This window comes from Triticum aestivum, chromosome 2D (genome assembly GCF_018294505.1).
Source record: "Triticum aestivum cultivar Chinese Spring chromosome 2D, IWGSC CS RefSeq v2.1, whole genome shotgun sequence".
In the NCBI taxonomy this organism is placed as follows: domain Eukaryota; kingdom Viridiplantae; phylum Streptophyta; class Magnoliopsida; order Poales; family Poaceae; genus Triticum; species Triticum aestivum.
This window is the reverse complement of record NC_057799.1, coordinates 624,575,720-624,597,928: the sequence shown is the minus strand read 5'-3', so window position 1 is coordinate 624,597,928 and position 22,209 is coordinate 624,575,720. Positions and strand designations below refer to the sequence as shown.

The following is a 22,209-nucleotide window of genomic DNA, read 5'->3' as shown; positions in this document are numbered from 1 at the left end:
TGATTCGGCTGAGCTCATGGCAATAAGGAATGGTATTTATCTTCTGTCAAGTATTGGATGCACTAAAGCAGAGGTAGAATCAGACTGCTTGTTTGCGGTGGAGACACTTCAGAGCATGGATGATTATATGGGGCCTGACAGTGCTGTCATAGCGGATTGCAAGCAATTGTCCATCGACTTTAACAAACTTTCCTTCAAACATTGCTACAGAGAAGCGAACCGGGTAGCAGATGAGTTAGCAAAACATTGCTTTAGTATAAGAGTTCCTGGTTCTTGGGATGATGTAATTCCGGACTTTATTTCTCATCTCCTTGTAAACGATATGAGCATTATTTGAGGAATAAAGTCTAATTTAGATTTTAAAAAATATGACTCCTATTTACCAGCAACCTTGATCGCAATTAACCTAAGCCTACACGTACACCAAACCTACTACGACAAGAAATAACCAACGCTGACTAATTAATCACCTAACATCCGAGTAGTGCAGGAATTAATCACCTGGTAGGATTAGTATTTGCATCCCCGATTCGGTTCGGCACTAGCCAGCCTAGCCACTATATATACACGATGTACACCACCTTTAAATGACAATTAAGTTGATTGAAAAGCAAACACCTGCAGGAGGGTGCGTACTTGGGCATCTTGCACCGTCCGGTCGACCAGCTCCGTACGCGCGTGATCGCCGGAAAGAACTCCGCAGACGCACAAGCACCGGCTATATATGGCAGCACCGCAGACGGCTACAGCGTCGGCATGCATCCCGGAGACGGCGTGGGGCACGCACGTGTTCACGGTCGCCGGATACAGGCTGCACAAGGGCCTCGGCGCCGGCAATTTCATACGATCCGCCACCTTTGCCGTCGGCGGCTACGACTGGTGCATCCGCTATTACCCCGACGGATACAGTGCCGACACCAAAGACTATGTTTCAGTGTGCGTCGAGCTGCAGAGCAGGAAATCCGTGGTCAGGGCTCTCTACAACCTGAGCCTCACCAACCAGGCCACCGGGATGCCGTCCTTGATCTTCTCCCGGCCGAGGTCACTTCCGGCGTTCAACTCCCGCAAGAAGGACAAGGACATGCATGTCAAGGGGGCTAGCTGGTTCATGAAGACGGAGCTCCTCGAGGCATCCCCGTACCTTCAGGATGACTGCATCGTCATCCACTGCGACATGACTGTTGTCCTCAGGGATATACCTGCCGTCGCCATGGCCACCACAAAGGCCCCGGAGATCCAGCTGCCGCCGTCGGACCTGTCCAACAACCTCGCAAAGCTGCTTGAGGGGAAGAAAGGAGCGGATGTGAGCATCAAAGTCAGTGGGCAGACCTTCTACGCACACAAGCTCGTGCTCGCGATGCGGTCACCCGTCTTCGATGCGGACCTCAACGGGCCAATGTGGGACAACGAGAAACAGTGCATACACATCGAGGACATGCAACCCGCTGTTTTCAGGGCATTGCTCCACTTCGTATATACAGACTCGTTGCCAGCTGCCATGGATGAGAACAAGGAGATGATGAGGCACTTGCTTGTGGCTGCAGACAGGTATGCCATGGGAAGGATGAAGCTCATGTGTGAGATTATTCTCTGCAAGACCCTCGATGCCAAGAGTGTCGTGGCCACTTTGGCTCTAGTTGACCAACATGGTTGCAGCAAGCTCAAAAAAGCTTGCATTGAGTATATCAAAATCTTCAACTAGAACAGATGATATGTGCATGATCGCAGGCAGTGTCGTCTCTGATTGCTTGACTAGAGAGCATGTATTGGTGTCTTTATTGTTTTTAGATGATATGTGGATGAAACATGAAAGAGTCTGATTGCTTCAATAGAGCGTGTACTGCTGTCTTTTATATATAGTTTGTACTCCCTCCGTCCCATAATATAAGAACGTTTTTCATTAAAAACGTTCTTATATTATGGGACGGAGGGAGTAGATGATATGTGGATGAACCCAATTAATTTTGCCAGCTTCAGAGTCCGGATCCGTTGTTGACTTGTAAACATTTAGTTTTTTGATCATTTGCATTTTGCCTAAGAGGGATTGTTGATCATTTGCAATATATATTGTTAGAAATAAATGGGCTTGGCCCATTAACAATTTCTGAAATCTCAAAGTGACCCACGTGAAAAATAGCAACTGGTGGTTTTAAAAGTTTAGTTCCACCCCTGAAGTTGAGGGGCTGTGAGACATTTTTATATAGTGGGTTCTCTCCACCACACTAAGTGATATGTTGATGAGAGAAATAGAAGACCACACACGCGCGCTTGCCCTGTTCAGCATGGCTAGGGCGCATCTACCTTCACTAGTAGGAAATAGCCTAGTAGCGGCGTTCCGAAATTGTGTGATTACTGGCACGGAGTGGAGGCGCTGGTATTATAACGCCAGTGATAAATCTCACTAGCAGCATCGACATCCGCCGCCACTAGCTGGGTGGTTATTACCGGCGTTGGGGCCCAACGTTAGTGCTATAGTTATTACTGCTAGCACTGAAGCCCAAACGCTAAGATATGTAACATGCATTGGGCTCAGCTCGGACACCGTTGATGTATGCCGACGGTTTTAAAAAAACGCTGCCCTAGGCAGCTTTTTTGTGATTAATACATATGCTATTACATATTCTGAATAAATGTGACAAGTAAATCATAATTATGCATCCACATCAATTAGTAATCTATAATACATAAATAGTTGATCCCCACTAAGTCTAATTCTTTCAACATGCAGAACTATTTTGTAGCACATGCATACCCAATTTAATTGTTCCATCTCCAATAGTCCAACGTACATGCATACTCTTTGTTCACATATAATTACTTTTGAAAATAATAGCTTTTCATTTAGATCATTTCATTCATATAGAGTCTATGCAAAATTAATCTTTAAAATCCCGCAGCAACGCGCGGGGAAATCACCTAGTTCATATTACGAGTAGTACTTGTTACTAACAACTACAAAGACAACGGTATACCCCCGCAAAATACAAAAGACAACAGTATGCAATCCAGCTAATATAAAAACAACACTTAATAGCATGGTGTCCTTAGACTTGAGCTGCTGCTTATGCATCCTATATACCTAAGAGATTCATCCCCACTATCTAATTTATCTCCACATGCAAGCTATCCACCTCAGCCATGCAGCCACATCAGCCCACCTATAGTTTTGGTTCGAGGTCCATGCACACATCAGTTTCTGCTACGCATGGGTTGTGCGAATCTGGCTAATTAAATGCCCATCAATTAATTTATGTATGTCAAATCCTATTCATCTTCTCCACTGAATAAAGGCAGCCCTTTTGTTTTATTTTTCAGCAAACTATATGATTTCTCTCCCATATGCAGATGTTCGTCTTTTACTTGGTACAAATAAATTGTTGTCCATTATGTTCGCCGAAACGAGCAGCTAGCTACTGGTGTCTCAGTGACTATAGGTAAATTTATCATTATGGCCCAGTTATAATTATACAAAGTTTTGAGTGTTCTCGACTCATCTGATGCAAGGGACGTGGTGTCTGCAGCTAAGGATCGGCTTTCCTGTGAAGACATGCCTGTGAAGACAACACAGAAAGATCTGATGTATTGTGTACTACTTGGGTGCATCTCGGGAACCGAGTAATCTAGCTTACAAATTTTCATACATAGTTTTTTTTGTAAACAAATTCTGACTTCAATGTAATAATTTGAATCTCGGTGCGTATGATAAGTACTCATGCTCTTTTCTGAAAAATGCTTCGAGACAAGAGAATTTGAACTCACTTTGACAAAAAACAGAGAGAAAGGTTTTTTTCTTTCTTTTTGTTGATATTGGAGCTCCATCACTCAGTGTCACGTAGTGCAAGAAACAACAATCGCCAATATTCGTGTTTAGTTACCATTCTTTGTGAAGATCGTAAGCATGTAGATATGAAGATTGATTTACGACAACAGTTACAACTATATACATTTATATTCATGGAAGTCACATGAGATTACTTATGTCATGTATTTAGTAGAAAAAATGAGCGCATAATTCATGTATTCTAATATTCGTATTTATACCAAGTATTTTGTTCATTGCCTTTTTTTATCTTAAGTACATAAATACACTATGCAAAAGGTTGCTCAATTTATCTACCATGTTTATAAACTAAGAATTCCTGCAGCAACGTGCGGGGTATCATCTAGTTCTATTAATCTTTCTCTCCATCTTAAATCTTTCTTCGGTATCGGACTTTTTATCTCTTAGCTTTTGCTCAAGCATGAACTTCTGGTTCACAAGCTCCATGATAACACTTCTAGTCCTCCCCTCCCATTCTTTGTCAACCCACACTCGTAAATATAGGGATTGTACAACAATCAAGAAGGAACAAAATTAACCTCATAATGGCACCCAAAAAACCTCCTCCCAAAGTCACTTCGTATGGTGCACACACACGAAGAACATGATCTAGCTTATGTTTACACTTTTGAACCTTGCGTTGCACACCACTGACATTTCCGCATGGCGCATACTCTGGCAGCACGTCATCGTCAACATCCTTGGAGAGGACATGGTCCCGAGGGGCCGGGGACGACGCTGAATTACCGACATTGCACCAATCCAACACGGGTGTAGCCTCCCACCGTTCTTCCTAACCACCCATTGCACTACTAAGAAGAAGACAGATATAAAAAATATAAATGGTGTATAGCTTATTTACCTTGGGCTAAATATGACACGTTTTGCGTGTCAAACCCGACCTATAGTGGTAATATACATTGCCCTTCTTCATATGCACAACATCGATGAGCCACTCTAAGACCATGTACCAAATTTTCGCTAACACTTTTGTCTAAGTGCCAACATTCGACATACTCCGCCTAGAAACATGAAGATAAGCTCAGAAATCGCATGGAAACATAAGAGACTCCTGCTTCTTCTAACATGGAAGAATGAGGAGCCGTTAATGATTCATGTGGATTTTTTGAGGAATGTTCATGTTAGCCGAGAGAGCAAATTCAAAGTGGGAACTTAAAAGAAGTCTTAACAAAAATCTAGAAACGGTTATTAAATTTTCATCATCTGTTACAAAACAATTAGAAGTTGACCTCAGGTAATATTATGGACCTTATGTTGTACCCAAAAATGTTGGCCCAGCTTTCGACACATGCATGGTTAAGAATTGAACTTCTTCATAGGCAACCTACTTAATCGAAAGATAGGAAAACGCTTAATACGTGACATAGGTCTAAATTTGTGCTAATCATAAGTATCCCTATCTATGCACCAACATAGTTAGGCAATTAACAGTGCCCATTTAAACTTGTTTTACAGATGAAGAAGACTGATGAATAATGCTAAAGAGATTTTCATCATTGGTCCATGTATGAACACACAATAGGCTAAAAGCTCCAATCAATTAAGTATGTCATGGATCTAATTCACATATGCATAACATATCAGGGAGAGTATATCACTAATTAATACAGATCTATCACAAATGCACCCCCCATTAGAAACAAAATATACTACAAATCGATCACAACTAAAATATACATGCTTCTTTGTGTCAATAGGTGGGCCTGGGGGTTACACCTTGCTGTCGTGGGATACTTGGGGCAGCGGATATTCCTGGGAGAAGATAGGTGTCACACCGTCCGAGGAGGGCTAGCGGCGCAGTCGGGGAGGGGAGCGGGGCCATCGAGGCAGGCGAGCGGTGTGGTGGGGGAGAGGGAGCTGGGCCACCGAAGAAGGCGAGCGGTGTGGTCGGGTAGGGGGAGCTCGGCCGTTGAGGAAGGCGAGCGGCGCGGTCGGAGAGGGCGAGTTGGGCCTGCGGGGAGGGTGCGTGCTGGTGTGTCTTGGTCACCAGCGTGGATTTGATTTTGGGTGCGAAGAAGAGAGCGGGAGCCGCCGCGATAAGGGTTTGGGAGGCGAGCATCTCACTTGGGTTTATATGGATTTACAAAATCATTTGGTGGCATTGGTCACGGAAGCAACGTCACCAAATAAATTATCAACAGCACATGCCTAGTTGTTCAACGCCCGTGATACATTTTAGATGTTTTGGTTTTCTATTACATATGTATATTAATGAACTAAAAAAGATTGGAAACTTTCCCTGATGTGTTTCTATGACCTTAATATAGCCATTGGATTAAATATTAGACTCTAATCCATAGTTTGTCATGTAAGTTGCTTGAAATTCTAGTATATTACACGGGATGTCATCGGGATAGAACTTGAGATTTGTAGATAACAATTTCTCGATCGGTCACACTGGAATTCCATTTGGCCTGTAGATTGAAGTTACATATTGCATATTAAGTGTTTACAGCTAGCACTGCACCAGGATCCACTTAATTAATTGAATTCATTTGTATGTTTTCTTGGAGCAAGTAGGGGCTAGCGCTCGACGAAGAAGTGCCGGCGTCCATGTTCATGGCGCGTGTACTGACCGGCGTGGGAAGGCCTATCCCGTGGCGGAAGCCTGCCGTAGAGGCCCCAGCGGCCACTGCCTCGTGCGCCGGCGTCGGAGACGAAAGACGCAGCGTGTCCGGCTCCGCGGCCTCCGCGGGCGGCGCTGGCTCGGCCTCCTCCTGGACTTCGTAGTCCTGCCATCATAGTCCTATGGTGGAGATGGTGGCGGAGTCACGCATGGCCCTTAGCCGTGCGTCGGGCACAGACGCGGTGGTGGAGGAGCCGCAAGTTTCGGGTTAATGCTTGCGACGTTGACATCCATAGCATAGTCCTCGGCTTACATAACCTCGTCCACGTACAACATCGGTGCGATAGGTCTGGCAGAATCTAGGTCGGCAGCTGCCGCCGGCATGGCCGGTTCAGGCAGAGTACCAGAAGGCCCGGCACCATGGTGAGCACCAAGTTATCGGGCGCTATGTGCAAGACATGGGACATGGCGATGCCCTGCGTAGTGACGGAAACCGTTCTGATGGCCTCTGAACTACCGAAGAGCACGGGCGTTGAAGTTGAGGCGGCGAAGTCCGCCAACACCATGGCGGCGGTGGCGTATCTGTCGACGTCAAGCGCCGTCATGAAGAAGTTGCGGGAAGAAGGGCAGGAGACCACGAACCATCCTTTTACCTTTCCCTTTCTTCATGTCTCGATCCTTTTCCGGCAATTGTCACCGACGTAATCTGCCTATGTGTGCTCTGGGCAGAGGCAAGTGCTGATAACATGTAGAAGAATGATTTGATCGAACAAGAAAGTTTCCACTAATAATACAGGAGGATTATATACAGGGGAATTGACGCCATCCCGCGAAGGGATGCATCCGATTGTGGGGGCGTGGAACCGACACCATTGTTTATATATATATATATATATATATATATATATATATATATATATATATATATATATATATATATATATATATATATCATGTTGGTTGTTTTGCCCATCCAGTAAGGTGGTCCTTATTTCAAAATTCCATCTCTGAATAGGCGTATGACCGACAACGGGATTCTCCCAAACATTCTTGATTATGTGTACAAATTCACCCCAATGCAGCCATCCCAATTCAAATTTCGAAGGGCGGCGGGCAGCTGGGTTCGTAGAGTTAGAATCCAGAATGATGGGTGCATGATATGATAATGCCTCGCTACGCTTTAGGCTTGCATGGTTACCAGAGGAAATTTTAGTTCCCAATCGGTGTCCATGAGCACCCTATTGAGCTTCTTGTATGGTGGCACAAATTGGTTATTAGCCCAGGTGAACTGCCACCCCAACATAGTGGCTTCTCGAAGATCCAAACTGTCAATCACATCATTGAATAGGAATGACCAATGAGTGTCAAAGTGACCATTGTTTTTCTCTTGCTCGTACCTAATGATATTAAAGTCCCTCCCAATAATCATTGGATATGGGTTATCCTTAGTCAGGTTCACCAATTCACGAATGAAAGCCGATTTGTAATCATCTTGGGCAGCCCCATGACTGCGACCAAGGCTCCATATAAACTATCAGCTTTGTTTCGCAAGTGAATTTTGATATGAAATTCACTGGTCGAAGAAGCCAACAAGTCCATGGCCATGGTCTGTATCCCAAGAAGGATTCCTCCAGACCTTCCACGAGCTGGTAGACTATGCCGTGTGTAGTCGAAACCACCTGATAGGTCATCGAGGACATGCCGGCGGAAGTCACATTTACCAGCCTCAGAAATTGCCACAAAATTCAATCCATGTTCGCGCACACAATCACCAACGTGTTTATGTTTAGCCAAGTTTGAGAGACCTCTGCTATTCCAAAACACGCCTCTCATGTGAAAAGTCGGGTCAGTGTGGAACATTTCGCCTTCTTGGGTTGTTTTTGTTTGGTTTTAGAGGAATGCGATTTAGATTTCCACGAAGACGCTATGAAGTCACAAAACATGAAACCAGGGCTTGCGTCATCCAAACCAACATCGGTAACCTCATCAACCGAGTGGGAGATAAGCGAACCATCATATTTGGCATTCGTTCCATCATCTCCTCGGTTTCAGGGTTAGTAGGTTTCTGTTACACTTCAGATAAACCTTTAAACGGTCAATCTTCATATGTTTAAGTACCCCAACCGATAGATTAATTTCACTATCCATCTTTCCCAAAGAAACACCAATGTTCTTTAGGCTAGTGGAAATGCGAGTATCCGAAAAAGAGAGAAAAAATTGAACATATGTGGTACCTGGCGTGGGGTCCAAATTCCTCGAGGCATGGTGGCGCATTGCTTTTGCTAGCGAATGCTCATCGGAAGAAGATATTTTTGTTTCGGATGCTTTAATTCATGGTGTTTTATTTTAGATGTTTTCCTTTATGTGTCGAAATCTTTTTCTATGGACCCTGATAACGTCAAGTACGAGCACATGGCAATGTTTTTTATGGCAAGTTTAGTTACGCGTGGATGATAATTTTTGTTGTGTAGCCTGGCAATTTTTGTACCTCGGTTTATTTTGATAGAAACTTGTCGTGCCCCACTGTAATTTGCCATCCTTGAGTGAGTGGAATTGTCATCGAAAAACATCAGGACCGGGATGCCACGCACCTAACAAGTACTAGCATTTATCATTTGGGTTTTCTATTCCAGCAGGAATCTGTTGAATTCAGAAAATGCTTGGGTTTACCACCGAATAATTGGAGGAGACGGCACTATTATTCTTTGTTGTTAGATCTTGACCGTGGCATTCCAGGTCAACCCCTCGTCACAAGTCAACACGCGCAATGGAGGTCAGAAACTGCGGCGGAGCTTCCTATAGCTAGTCAGATTCCATGTCTGGCCCGCTGACCATTAACTTTCCCCTCCCCTACTCTGCTCTGCTCTGTTCTGCTCGGCCGGGAAATGGAGGAGGAGCCCCCGCCGGCGGAGCCTCGGTCGCAGCGGTTCGTGCTGTGGCTGCACGGGCTCGGGGACAGCGGGCGCGCCAACGAGCCGGTGGCCGGGTACGCCTTCGCCGGCGCCCGCTGGGCCTTCCCCACGGCGCCCACCGCGCCCGTCACATGCAACCGTACGTATACATCAGACCTCCTTGACTTCCATTGCTTGCTTGCTTGCTTAAGGCTTGAGCTTGACACTCTCGTCTCTAATCCGTACGTGTTCCGCATCAGGTGGCATGCTGATGCCGTCGTGGTTCGACATCCACGACACGCCCATCACCTCCGTAAGCCAATACTGAATCCTCTCGTACTCAAGTTTTGATTCGTATCTGCAGAACTGATGGCCGTGTTAAATCATATATGTGGGCAGAAATCTGCGAGGGACGAGGCGGACGTGCTGAGGGCGGTGGAGAGAGTGCACGCCATGATCGACCAGGAGATATCCGCCGGGACGAGGCCGGAGGATGTCTTCATCTTCGGGCTCAGCCAGGGAGGTACGACCTGCTCGAGCTTGCTATGTAGTACTCCTACATCCTCTAGAACACTGTAACATACTACGGACGAATCGCATGAGCAGGCGCGCTGAGCATTGCCAGCGTGCTGCTGTATCCCAAGACGCTGGGCGGCTGCGCGGTCTTCAGCGGATTCCTCCCGTTCGGCGCCTCCTTCGCGTCCAGGGTGACGGCCGAGGCCAAGAAGACGCCGGTGCTGTGGGTGCACGGGCGAGCGGACTTCCTGGTCCCGATCGAGGCGGGCAAAGACGGGACCAAGTTCCTAAGGGGACGGCTGGGCATGAGATGCGAGCTCAAGGTGTACGACGGGCTCGGCCACGAGCTGGCGCCCTACGAGCTCCAATACTGCGAGCAGTGGGCCGCCGGCGGGGGTGGTGGCTCCAACGACGACCCAGGGACAAGAAGCGTGGACCGTGGCGTCCCGAGGACCAGGCGCTCCTGCAGCTGCGGATTCGGCTTCTTCTCTCGGTCTTAACGCGCCGTGGATCGCCGAGCGGAACGACTTTATTTTTTCCCTTTCCCTTTGGTACTGCTGATTACTGAAAATGATCCAATCATGTATATCCTTTAAAAAAAATGGTCCATATTTCAAATGGTGGAGACTGAAATCTGACTAGGGATCACACATTTTGACTTTCTACATGCATTTCTCGCCGGATAACATTAAGCACGGTGCACGGATAACATTTCTACGCTTTCGAGAGTAGTCCTATTCACGATTCCTTAATGACCACTAAAGGAACATACATGCATGAAATCAACATGTTTCCACATGAACTCTTATTGGTACATGATTTGCAAAATGAATGAAAATACCAAACTCACGTGATGTAAGTTCACACTTCCGGAATGACATCCATAGGCCCTATCACTAGTAGAAAACTGGGCTTTGGTCACAGGGCAATATTCACATTAGTCCCGGTTCAGTCACGAACGGGGACTAATGTGAGCATTGGTCCGGTTCGTGCGGCCAGGGGCCTGCCGGGCCTCGTGGGGGCATTGGTCCCGGTTCATCCGGACCCTTTGGTCCCGGTTGGTGGGACAAACCGGGACCAATGGGCCACGCTCCTGGCCCACCACCCTTTCGTCCCGGTTCATACCACAAACCGGGACTAAAGGGCTGGTCCTAGTTGCGGCCAGTGTTTAGTCCCACCTCGCCAACCGAAGGGCTCTCACACCAGTTTATAAGCCCGTCCCTCTCTGCCTTGTTGAACTTCTCTCAAAGTGAAAATAGATGCCCTTATACAGAGAATTTGACCTAAATTCACAGTAAATTTCTTTGAATTTCATAGAAATTTATTATGAATTTTCTCTATAGGCGCATCTATGTTCATTTTTTTATAGTAAATAAAAATAACTAAACCTTAATAAAATAAAATAAAATAAACTATAGTAACTAAAATAAATAAACCTTAATAAATTAAATAAAAATAGCAGCAGTAAAATAAATAAAAATAAAATAATTAAAGTAAAATACATAAGTAATTAGAAATAAAATAAATAAGTTTTTTGTTGTAAGTAGAAACAAAACAAAACAAATAAAGCAAAAGAGAAAACAAAAAACAGATAAAAAAAATTATGCCGCCTACTGGGCCACCACGGCCTGAATACGACTTGAAACCCATCCATGGGCCAGGATTCAGGCCCGCAGAAGGCCCAGTAGGCCCCACAGGCAAAGAGAACGGTTAGGCCCGAAAGCCTGCAGTTGAGAGGAGCTCGAGAGAGTGGGCGCAGCAGCGCTTATAAACCACTCTCGAGCCCTCTCAACTAGCGAGGTGGGACTAAACTTTTGATGCGGGGCAGCACAAGGCCTTTGGTCCCGGTTGGTGCCACCAACCGGGACGAAAAGGGGCATTGGTCCCGGTTCGTGGCACCAACCGGGACTAAAGGCCTTTAGTCCCGGTTGGTGCCACGAACCGGGACCAAATAGTTCCCTATATATACCCCATCGCCACAGCAGAGCACTCCACAGTGCTCTGTTTTTTCTAGCCGGAGAGGGGAGGGCATTTGGGTGCTCTAGCTCACCTCCTATGCACATGAGGTGTTCGATGAAATGTCTGAGCCACACTAGTTAATCTTTCTCCTCTTGAAACTCGACCTCCGAGCTCCATTTTCTCCGAGATTTGTCTAGGTTTAGCGGTCCGTCACGTCCCGTCCCCGTCTTCACCGCCGTCGATCGCCCGCGCCGATCTCGTCGCCAGCACCACCGTGGTGAGCCTCTTGTTCTTATCTTCTTTCTGAAAGGAAAAAAATTCTTACTTTAGATAGTTACTCGTCTAATTTTGTTACTTTTATTATTCCTTCTTATTACATAGTGCGATGGTTTTGGTATCCGCCCCCGTCGGCCCTTGTCCTGTCTATGATTCGGATGTGGTATATATTATCTTTTTATAACTATTTGGTTCATTTATTGTTTATGACAAATATACCGACCAACGTGACATAGATTTTATTTATCTAGGAGGTGGTTGAACCGGAAATTCTAACCGACCCTATTGTCGAGAGGTTAAATTTAGTTGAAGAAGAAAACAATTACTTGAAGGAAAAAATAAAAAAATTGAGGAGGAGAAGATGATATTGGAGTTGCATGTTGCGGATGTCGTCGATGATCACAAGATCAAGATGGATGCAATGCGCTTGAAGATTAGAAAGATTAGAAAATATGCCATTCATACCGAGGCTTGGTATCATTATGCCGTTGGATCAATTGTTACCTTGGTTGCGATTATGATCGCATTTGTTTTCGCATTGAAATGTTTTACATAGTTTCAATATATGGTTTAATTAATTAGATGCTCTGGAGAGCTATATATATGTTGTTAGATGAGAACTATGTATGTACTTTGGTTTTAATGTGATGATGAACTTCTATTAATTTGGTCACTTATTTATCTATTCATGATGTTCTGTAATGGTTTTTGACACACTTAATTATATATAATGCACGCAGATGAACCGGCAATGGATGTACGGTGACAGACACACCTCCGAGTACATTAAGGGCGTGCATGATTTTCTCGAAGTGGCTGAGGCAAACAAGCAGAATGGTTTTATGTGTTGTCCATGCCCTATATGTGGGAATACGAAGTCTTACTCTGAACGGAAAATCCTTCACACCCACCTGCTTTACAAGGGTTTCATGCCACACTATAATGTTTGGACGAGGCATGGAGAAATAGGGGTTATGATGGAAGACGTCGAAGAAGAAGAGGACGATGACAACTATGTGCCCCCTGAATACGGTGATGCTGCAACGGGGGAAGCTGTTGAAGATCAAGAGGAACCGGACGATGTGCCCAATGATGCTGCAAGGAGGGAAGCTGCTGAAGATCAAGAGGAACCAGTGCCCGATGATGATGATCTCCGCCGGGTCATTGTCGATGCAAGGACGCAATGCGAAAGTCAAAAGGAGAAGCTGAAGTTCGATCGCATGTTAGAGGATCACAAAAAAGGGTTGTACCCCAATTGCGAAGATGGCAACACAAAGCTCGGTACCGTACTGTAATTGCTGCAGTGGAAGACAGAGAATGTTGTGCCTGACAAAGGATTTGAGAAGCTATTGAAAATATTGAAGAAGAAGCTTCCAAAGGATAACGAATTGCCCGACAGTACATACGCAACAAAGAAGGTCGTATGCCCTCTAGGATTGGAGGTGCAGAAGGTACATGCATGCCCTAATGACTGCATCCTCTACCGCGGTGCGTACAAGGATCTGAACGCATGCCCGGTATGCGGTGCATTGCGGTATAAGATCAGACGAGATGACCCTGGTGATGTTGACGGCCAGCCCCCCAGGAAGAGGGTTCCTGCGAAGGTGATGTGGTATGCTCCTATAATACCACGGTTGAAACGTCTGTTCAGAAACGAAGAGCATGCCAAGTTGATGCGATGGCACAGTGAGGACTGTAAGAAAGACGGGAAGTTGAGAGCACCCGCTGACGGGTCGCAGTGGAGAAAAATCGAGAGAAAGTACTGGGCTGAGTTTGCAGCTGACCCAAGGAACGTATGGTTTGGTTTAAGCGCGGATGGCATTAATTCTTTCGGGGAGCAGAGCAGCAATCACAGTACCTGACCCGTGACTCTATGTATGTATAACCTTCCTCCTTGGATGTGCATGAAGCGGAAGTTCATTATGATGCCAGTTCTCATCCAAGGCCCTAAGCAACCCGGCAACGACATTGATGTGTACCTAAGGCCATTAGTTGAAGAACTTTTACAGCTGTGGAATGGAAACGGTGTACGTACGTGGGATGAGCACAAACAGGAGGAATTTAACCTGCACGCGTTGCTGTTTGTAACCATCAACGATTGGCCCGCTCTCAGTAACCTTTCAGGACAGACAAACAAGGGATACCACGCATGCACGCACTGTTTAGATGACACTGAAAGTATATACCTGGACAAATGCAGGAAGAATGTGTACCTGGGCCATCGTCGATTTCTTCCGACCAACCATCAATGTCGAAAGAAAGGCAAGCATTTCAAAGGCGAGGCAGGTCACCGGAAGAAGCCCGCCATGCGTACCGGTGATCACGTACTTGTTATGGTCAATGATTTACACGTAATCTTTGGAAAGGGTCCCGGCGGACTAGCTGTTCCGAATGACGCTGAGGGACAGGCACCCATGTGGAAGAAGAAATCTATATTTTGGGACCTACTTTACTGGAAAGAGTTAGAGGTCCGCTCTTCAATCGACGTGATGCACGTGACGAAGAACCTTTGCGTGAACCTGCTAGGCTTCTTGGGCGTGTATGGGAAGACAAAAGATACACATGAGGCACGGGAGGACCTGCAACGTTTGCACGAAAAAGACGGCATGCCTCCGAAGCAGTATGAAGGTCCTGCCAGCTACGCTCTTACGAAAGAAGAGAAAAAAAATCTTCTTTGAATGCCTGCTCAGTATGAAGGTCCTGACTGGCTTCTCGTCGAATATAAAGGGAATAATAAATATGCCAGAGAAAAAGTTCCAGAACCTAAAGTCTCATGACTGCCACGTGATTATGACCCCAACCCTTTGTTACCCCCTCATGTAAACCCCACCTTTCCCCCCTCTATTGTAAATACCATGTAACACCACCCATTTATATATATATATATATGCAGTAGGAAACTCTCCTACTGTCTAAACTTTCAAAAAAAACTTCTTCCGGTTGTATTGAGGGGGCTTCTACCGAAAAACGTCCGATTAGCCATTGTGAAGCTATGTGCATTTCTCAATGCAATCTCTCAGAAGGTGATCGATCCAGAAATCATACCAAGGCTAAGGAGTGATGTGGCGCAATGTCTTGTCAGTTTCGAGCTGGTGTTCCCACCATCCTTCTTCAATATCATGACGCACGTCCTAGTTCATCTAGTCGACGAGATTGTCATTCTAGGGCCCATATTTCTACACAATATGTTAACCTTTGAGAGGTTCATGGGAGTCCTAAAGAAATATGTCCGTAACCGCGCTAGGCCAGAAGGAAGCATCTCCATGGGCCATCAAACAGAGGATGTCATTGGGTTTTGTGTTGACTTCATTCCTGGCCTTAAGAAGATAGGTCTCCCTAAATCGCGGTATGAGGGAAGACTGACTGGAAAAGGCACGCTTGGAGGGGACTCAATAATATGCAGGGACGGATATTCTTGGTCTCAAGCACACTACACAGTTCTACAGAACTCTACCTTGGTGACCCCGTATGTCGATGAACACAAGAACAGTCTGCGCTCCAAACATCCGGAGCAGTGTGACGACTGGATTACATGTGAACACATCAGGACTTTCAGCAGTTGGTTGGAAACACGTCTCAGAGGTGACACCATTGTTTGTGATGAGTTGTACTCGTTGTCCAGGGGACCATCTTCAACTGTATTGACTTACAAAGGATACAAGATAAATGAGAATACATTTTACACGATCGCCCAAGATCAAAAGAGCACCAACCAAAACAGCGGTGTCCGCTTTGATGCAGCAACCGAGAGGGGAAAGGACACATATTATGGTTACATAATGGACATATGGGAACTTGACTACGGACATGATTTTGGGCAACATGTATAGCAGGCGCTCCTTCAATAAATCATCCCAAAAGGGTGATTGAGAAGGTGAATTGATTGTATGTTCTATTATTTCATGCCCCAATCGGGTTAACAGAAACCCGGAATGCATATCCCACGACACATGACACGAAATATTCGAAATAAAAATCCCACCCGAGATCACATGAGCAGAAGAAAACTATGCGAACCGGCCAGACCCTGGCCTGGACAACTGGACAACCAGACAGCCGAGTCAATAGAAAGGAGTCCCTTGCGCCATTAGCGCAAAAACAACCGCAACCAGAAAGTTAAGCAGGCCATTGGCACGATTACGACAATGACGACGGCTCGGATGGCGGCGGGGCCGGCAGAGCGGACGAAGACGGAGGTGTCAGTGGCCTCGGAGGCCATGCTTATTAGGTTACCATCCAGTACCTCGCCTATGTTTAGTTTTGTTTAAATTTAGGTTGAACTTGTTAATTTTCGTCCTTTTGTTTTAAATATATCAAATTTTGTTAAATTTCATCCATTCACCTTAAAATTCATTCATATTTTGTTTTGTTCATTTGAAATGAGGCGGATATTTGATCACTAAGAGCATCTACAGCTGGGCGCCCCAAACCCGTCTCAAACGCCAGGACACACTAGTAGAAAAAGGGTCTTTAGTCCCGGTTCATAAGGGCCTTTAGTCCCGGTTCTGGAACCGGGACTAAAGGGTCGTTACTAAAGCCTCCCCCTTTAGTCCCGGTTCTTACACGAACCGGGACTAAAGGCCCTCCACGTGGCCGCTGCCTGGAGGTCCACCTTTAGTCCCGGTTGGTAACACCAACCGGTACTAAAGGAAATTTTATGATATTTTTTTCAGAATTTTTTTTTTGATTTTTTTTTATTTTCAAATTTCTGAATTTTTTTAACCTCTAATCTCTAATCACCACCCCTCATCACTGCTCAATTTAACCTCTAATCTCTAATCACCCCTCATTATTCCAAATCATCTAACTTGCCGGACGGTCACCCATCCTCTCACTACTCCAGCCTGAGCACGCTTAACTTCCGGGTTCTATTCTCCCTCGTTTCCAAGTCTGCACTTGTTGTTTTCCTGACAATAGTAAGATGTCAATCCTATTAACCCTCAGGAATTTAGCTTGAGCATGAAGTCACACATTTCACTGTTTGAGTTTGAAACTATTGTTCTAAAAAAAATATTATTTAGTAACACTAATATTTCTTGAATAAGTAGTTTGACCATAGTTTGACCAAAATTCAAAAAAACTGAAATAATTATTTAGTAACACTAATATTTCTTGAATAATTAGTTTGATCATTGTTTGACCACAGTTTGACCAGATTTGACCAAAATTCAAAAAAACTGAAGTAATTATTTAATAACACTAATATTCTTGAATAATTATTTAGTAACACTAATACTTCTTGAATAAGTAGTTTGACCATAGTTTGACCAGATTTAACAAAAAATCAAAAAAAACTGAAATTTGAGCATAACTTTTTTTCCTTTTAGAATTTGAAGATTCTAAAAATTTGCAAACAGGCCGTAGGCCGTCAAAATCGGATGCGGATTTTCGTGCTGAACATTTTGATATATTATACGTTTTTTTCGAACATCGTATGCAAAAGTTATAACCGTTTTACATTTTCCCTACACTTTTTGCAAAACATGTCCAAATTTAAGTTTTTAAATTTTCCTAACCAGTACATGTAGTAACATAACTACATGTGGAAGGATTTTAATTTTTAAAGTTTTTATCATTTTCTTTTGCTTTTTACAAAACTGAAAAGGCGATCGGGGGGGGGGGGGGGGTTCGTGCCTTGAACCGGTACTAATGCCTCAAACCCCATTAGTACCGGTTGGTGGCTCGAACCGGGACTAAAGGTCTAACCTTTAGTACAGGTTGGTGCCACGAACCGGTACAAATGGGCATCGCACCCTTTAGTCCCGGTTTGTGGCACCAACCGAGACTAAAGGTCCCATTTGAACCGGGACTAATGCCTGTACGGTGCCCTAGCCGCTCGAACCGGGACTAATGCTCCCGGTTCGTAATGCAACCGGGATTAATGCTCTTTTCTGGCCGAACCAAAGCCCTGTTTTCTACTAGTGACAGACAGCCCGGTCACTGATCGGCCACGAAAATGCAACCCAGATGGGTGCCCCAAACGGGAAGCACACGCTCAGGCTGACCGGCGACCCTCATATCTTTCCCAAATATAGGGCGGATATGGGGGCGACCGGACAGGTGTGTCCAGCACGTCGGTCCCAGTCCACTCGACCCCACATATATTCCTCCCCATTCTCTAGCCGGACCAAACCTAGCCACTTCACTCCACTCCCCCTCCGCTCCTCTTGGTGATGGCAACACGACGAGATGAACGAGTAAGGTGTGGTGTGAGAGCGAGACGATGGGGAGGGGCGCTCAAGGAGATGCAGCAGCGTCAACAACCAAAACCAGAGTGTTCCAATGGAAGAGAAGACGATTAGGGTTTTGCCGCATGAAATCACATATCTACCCCACTATAGGCTAGAAATATCTCACCTTTGCCACTGGTAAAATATCCAATGGCTGAAATCGCATTGGTAAATAACAAAATATCCAACGGGCAAAACAGTTCAAGCCCTAAGAGCATCTCCAGCTGCGCCCCCAATAGAACCCCCATGGCCCTTTTTAGCGCCGACGCCGAAAATTCGGCCCAGTCACACCCCCAGGAGCCCGTTTTTCGCCGGTTAGGCCGAAACTGGCGCCGGCGGACCCAGGCCAAACCCGGCGCGCTGGGGCGTGCCTGGGGGCGCCGGGGCGATTGATTTTGCTATGAAAGAAAGCGGGCCCGCCGAGTCAGCGACCCTGCCTCGTCATCCTCAACGCCTTGGTTTCCCGCGGGGAATCAATGCCAAGGCTGCCGACGGTCAGCCTTCCATTGATTCCTCACGGGCGGCGCGGCGACACACCCCCTCCCGCCACGCTTACACACGATGCCGCCCCCCGCTATATAAAGCAGCGCCTCCCTCGCCGGTGGCCGCACTCGGCCGCAGCCCCCTCTCTCCCCGTGCACAGCCGCCGCCGCCGCCGACCTCTCTCCTCTTCCCCTCTTCCCGTTCACAGCCGCGACGATGGGCGAGAGGTTCCCCGGTGATGGGGAGGCGGCCAATGGCTTCGGCCGCCGCTCGCTGCACGGGTGGGAGGCCTACCTCCTGCGCGAAGCGAACATCCCGGCGCCTCCCGACATGCGTGCTCCGGGGGCGTCCCCGTCCCCCCGCTGCCTGACGTCACCACGCGCCCCAACCACTTCGCCGACGAGGTCGAGCGCGTGCGGGCGTCGCTGCCGAAGGAGCAGCAGGCCCTCCCAGAGTACGCAGACGGCAACCACCAGGCATCGACGGCGTACTTCGAACACCGGCAGGCGCAGCGGCTGGCCTCCACCACCAACGTGCCGGTCGTGCGGGTGACGAAGAACAGCGACGGCCGCCGCCTGTGGTGGGGTGCCCCCGGCCGCACGCTCCACGCCGTCTTCTATCACCTCGAGGGCGCCAACGAGCCGCCATTGACGTACCCTGCCGCCCCGGTCCCGCGCGGAAGCGGCGGCCAATGGATGCCGAGGAGGACGGCGTCCTCTTCTTCCTCCTCCCGCTCGTCCTCCCACTCCTTCGGGTCGCCGGCGTTGTTCAGCGTCAAGGCCGAGCCCGCGGAGACACCGCTCGGCCGGCGCACCCGCAACGCGCAGCATCGTCATCAGCGAGGGCGGGCGCGCCTCCTCCTCGGCTCCTCCCCGCTTCATCAAGCCGAAGACGGAGCCGGGGCTCGTCGCCGTGAAGACGGAGCCAGGGCTCGCTGGCGTGAAGACGGAGTCGGGGCTCGACGACGCGGCGGCATTGAAGTGGGCGCGCGAAGACCGGTCCGCCAGGGCGACTCCGAGTAGGGGTCCAGCAGGGGCGGCCGCATGAAGGAGGAGAAGGACGACGAGGACAACGGCGGCGGCGGCAACGGCGGCGACTTCGCCGCGCTCAGCGCGTTCTTCCTGTAGTTGCGGCCTTTTTTTAAGTATTTAACTTTGCTATGTAAAAAACTATTTAAGTCGCCTAAGTAATGTCATGTTTTGCCGAATTTTAGCCGAATCTTTGCCCTTTGGCCGATTTTAGCCGAATCTTTGTTTAAAAAACTTTAAATAAGGAGTCTGAGGGCGACCTTGAGGCCGGAGGCTGGGAACCCGGGCGCCCCCAAGCCGATTTTAAGTGTGGATTCGCCCCCAGGCGACGATTTTACGAGCCCCGGGGGCCTTGGCCGGATCCCTCTAAGATGCACAACCAGGATGGCATGCCTAAACGGATCGGATGGCTGAAAACACCTGAGCTGAGCTGGGATTTGAGCGAGCTGCCCCTCTCTGCTCTCTAGTAGCTTCTGAGTGATCCGGCCAAGGCCAAGGCCGAAGTGGTAGCAGCCCATGGCCAGTGTGGTCCAGCTGTAGAGCAGAACAGAGGAGAGTACTAGCAGAGAAGAGTTTTAGGTAGCTGCCAAAAACCCTATCGCCGCCGCCGCCCCAATTTCCCCTCCGCACAAGCACCGGCAATGGCGGCACCGCAGAGGCCGACATCGGCGACTACGGCTTCGGTGTGCGTCCCGGATACGGCGCGGGGCACGCACGTGTTCACGGTCGCCGGCTATAGGCTGCACAAGGGCCTCGGCGTCGGCAACTTCATCAGATCTGCCACCTTCGCCGTCGGCGGCTACGACTGGTGCATCCGCTACTACCCCGACGGAGACGCAAACAAGGACTACATTTCGATTTGCGTCGAGCTCCAGAGCAAGGAATCCGTGGTGGGGCTCTCTACGACCTGAAGCTGACCAACCAAACCACCGGGCTGTCGACATTGATCTGCTCCCAGCAATCGTCCTTTCCAGCGTTCGACTCCCGCCACTCATGTGTGAAGAACTCCCATGTCAAGGGGCAATCCATTTTCATGCAGAGGGACCTCCTGGAGGCATCCCCGTACCTGAAAGATGACTGCATCGTCATCGAGAGCGATGTCACTGTTCTCCTCAAGAAAATACCGGCCGTGGCGACTGCCACCACCAAGACGCCTGAGATCGAGGTGCCGCCGTCTGACCTGTCAAATAATCTCGCAAAGCTGCTTGAGGGGAAGAAAGGGGCAGACTTGATGATCAATGTCAGTGGGGAGACCTTCCACGCACACAAGATCGTGCTCGCGATGCGGTCTCCGGTCTTCGAAGCAGAGCTCTACGGGCCAATGGCAATGTGCGGCACCGAGAAGCAGTGCATTGAGATTGTGGACATGCAGCCCGCCGTCTTCGGAGCATTTCTTCACTTCATATACACAGATTCATTGCCTGCCATGGATGACCTCCTTGACAGACATGACAAGAGGGAGGTGATCAGGCATCTGCTTGTGGCTGCAGACAGGTATGCCATGGACAGGCTCAAGCTGATGTGTGAGGCCATCCTCTGCAAGGGTCTAGATGCTGAGAGTGTGGTGGCCACGTTAGCTCTAGCTGATCAGCATCGTTGCAGCAAGCTGAGAGACGCTTGCATTGAGTACATCAAGCTCTTTTGTTAGAACAGAGGATATGTCTGATCGCCTGACCAGAGAGCATGTATTGCTGTCCTTATAGCTTATATATGTATGTATGTGATATGCACTACCGTCCTTTAGATCATGTTGCCTTGTCCTGAACTCCACATATATTTGGGAGGAGATGAGTAAGTTTATCAGAAATTATGTTGCCTAGACCTATAGTATTATATATGAATCCATGCCAGCTTCCCGTGAATTTGCTGATAATTATATATGTTGGCTAGACCTATATGTGAATCCATGCTAGCTTCTTGTCATCTTGTGAATGTGCTGATATTTATCCTTATCTTCTTTCCTTTTTGTGCTCTTCTTTTTATTAGTCCAGTAAATCTGCAATTTAGGCAGGCTAACATCAATGGGCTACAGGCCATAACCATGTACATTGGTACTGTAGGCAAACAACTATGGAATGTTAGTCTATTGATAGTGCTAATTATACACTATCGTAAGTAAACATAACATCTGTTACAGTGCCCAAGGTAGATTATGCCTAGCAGGTTGATCTTCAGTGTATATATCTCCTCGGGAGTTTGGGCGTATTTGCCAGAGTTTTGTTCCTTCGGAGTTTTGGGACCTTTGGAGGATACTTCTGGTTCCTACTCAGTGACATGTTACATTTGATGTCATAAGGCATTCTATTTCAGAAGTTAGACACGCATTTCAATTGCAACAGGAACCAAACTGTTTCATACTATTGAATTTCTGTTGAATTACAAACATGCCTGTTTGTACCTCTGGTTTGAAATACCAAAG

At 47.3% G+C, this 22,209-nt stretch overlaps 3 protein-coding genes across 3 annotated transcripts; all 3 read left to right on the top strand.

The window, feature by feature from the left end:
* The first annotated feature begins 614 nt into the window (after positions 1 to 614).
* LOC123050541 (BTB/POZ and MATH domain-containing protein 1-like) lies at positions 615 to 1,815 on the top strand. Its single transcript, XM_044473320.1, has one exon. It carries the CDS (start codon positions 725 to 727, stop codon positions 1,700 to 1,702), a length of 978 nt encoding a protein of 325 aa, XP_044329255.1. The 5' UTR covers positions 615 to 724; the 3' UTR covers positions 1,703 to 1,815.
* A 7,436-nt stretch (positions 1,816 to 9,251) lies between these two features.
* LOC123050540 (probable inactive carboxylesterase Os04g0669700) lies at positions 9,252 to 10,490 on the top strand. The gene is made up of 4 exons (XM_044473319.1): positions 9,252 to 9,458; positions 9,559 to 9,611; positions 9,698 to 9,821; positions 9,905 to 10,490. The coding sequence occupies exons 1-4, from the start codon at positions 9,293 to 9,295 to the stop codon at positions 10,312 to 10,314; spliced, it is 753 nt and encodes a 250-aa protein (XP_044329254.1). The 5' UTR covers positions 9,252 to 9,292; the 3' UTR covers positions 10,315 to 10,490.
* A 9,941-nt stretch (positions 10,491 to 20,431) lies between these two features.
* LOC123050539 (BTB/POZ and MATH domain-containing protein 1-like) lies at positions 20,432 to 21,438 on the top strand. The gene is made up of 2 exons (XM_044473318.1): positions 20,432 to 20,680; positions 20,749 to 21,438. The coding sequence occupies exons 1-2, from the start codon at positions 20,432 to 20,434 to the stop codon at positions 21,436 to 21,438; spliced, it is 939 nt and encodes a 312-aa protein (XP_044329253.1).
* The last annotated feature ends 771 nt before the right edge of the window (positions 21,439 to 22,209 follow it).

Excerpts from the sequence above, each read along its gene's own strand:
- LOC123050539 (XM_044473318.1), top strand. The coding sequence starts at position 20,432 with ATGGCGGCACCGCAGAGGCCGACATCGGCGACTACGGCTTCGGTGTGC. Across the intron at positions 20,681-20,748 it reads TCCAGAGCAAGGAATCCGTG|CAATCGTCCTTTCCAGCGTT; the intron begins GTGGGGCTCTCT and ends ATCTGCTCCCAG.
- LOC123050541 (XM_044473320.1), top strand. The coding sequence starts at position 725 with ATGGCAGCACCGCAGACGGCTACAGCGTCGGCATGCATCCCGGAGACG.
- LOC123050540 (XM_044473319.1), top strand. The coding sequence starts at position 9,293 with ATGGAGGAGGAGCCCCCGCCGGCGGAGCCTCGGTCGCAGCGGTTCGTG. Across the intron at positions 9,612-9,697 it reads ACGACACGCCCATCACCTCC|AAATCTGCGAGGGACGAGGC; the intron begins GTAAGCCAATAC and ends ATATGTGGGCAG. Across the intron at positions 9,822-9,904 it reads CTTCGGGCTCAGCCAGGGAG|GCGCGCTGAGCATTGCCAGC; the intron begins GTACGACCTGCT and ends TCGCATGAGCAG.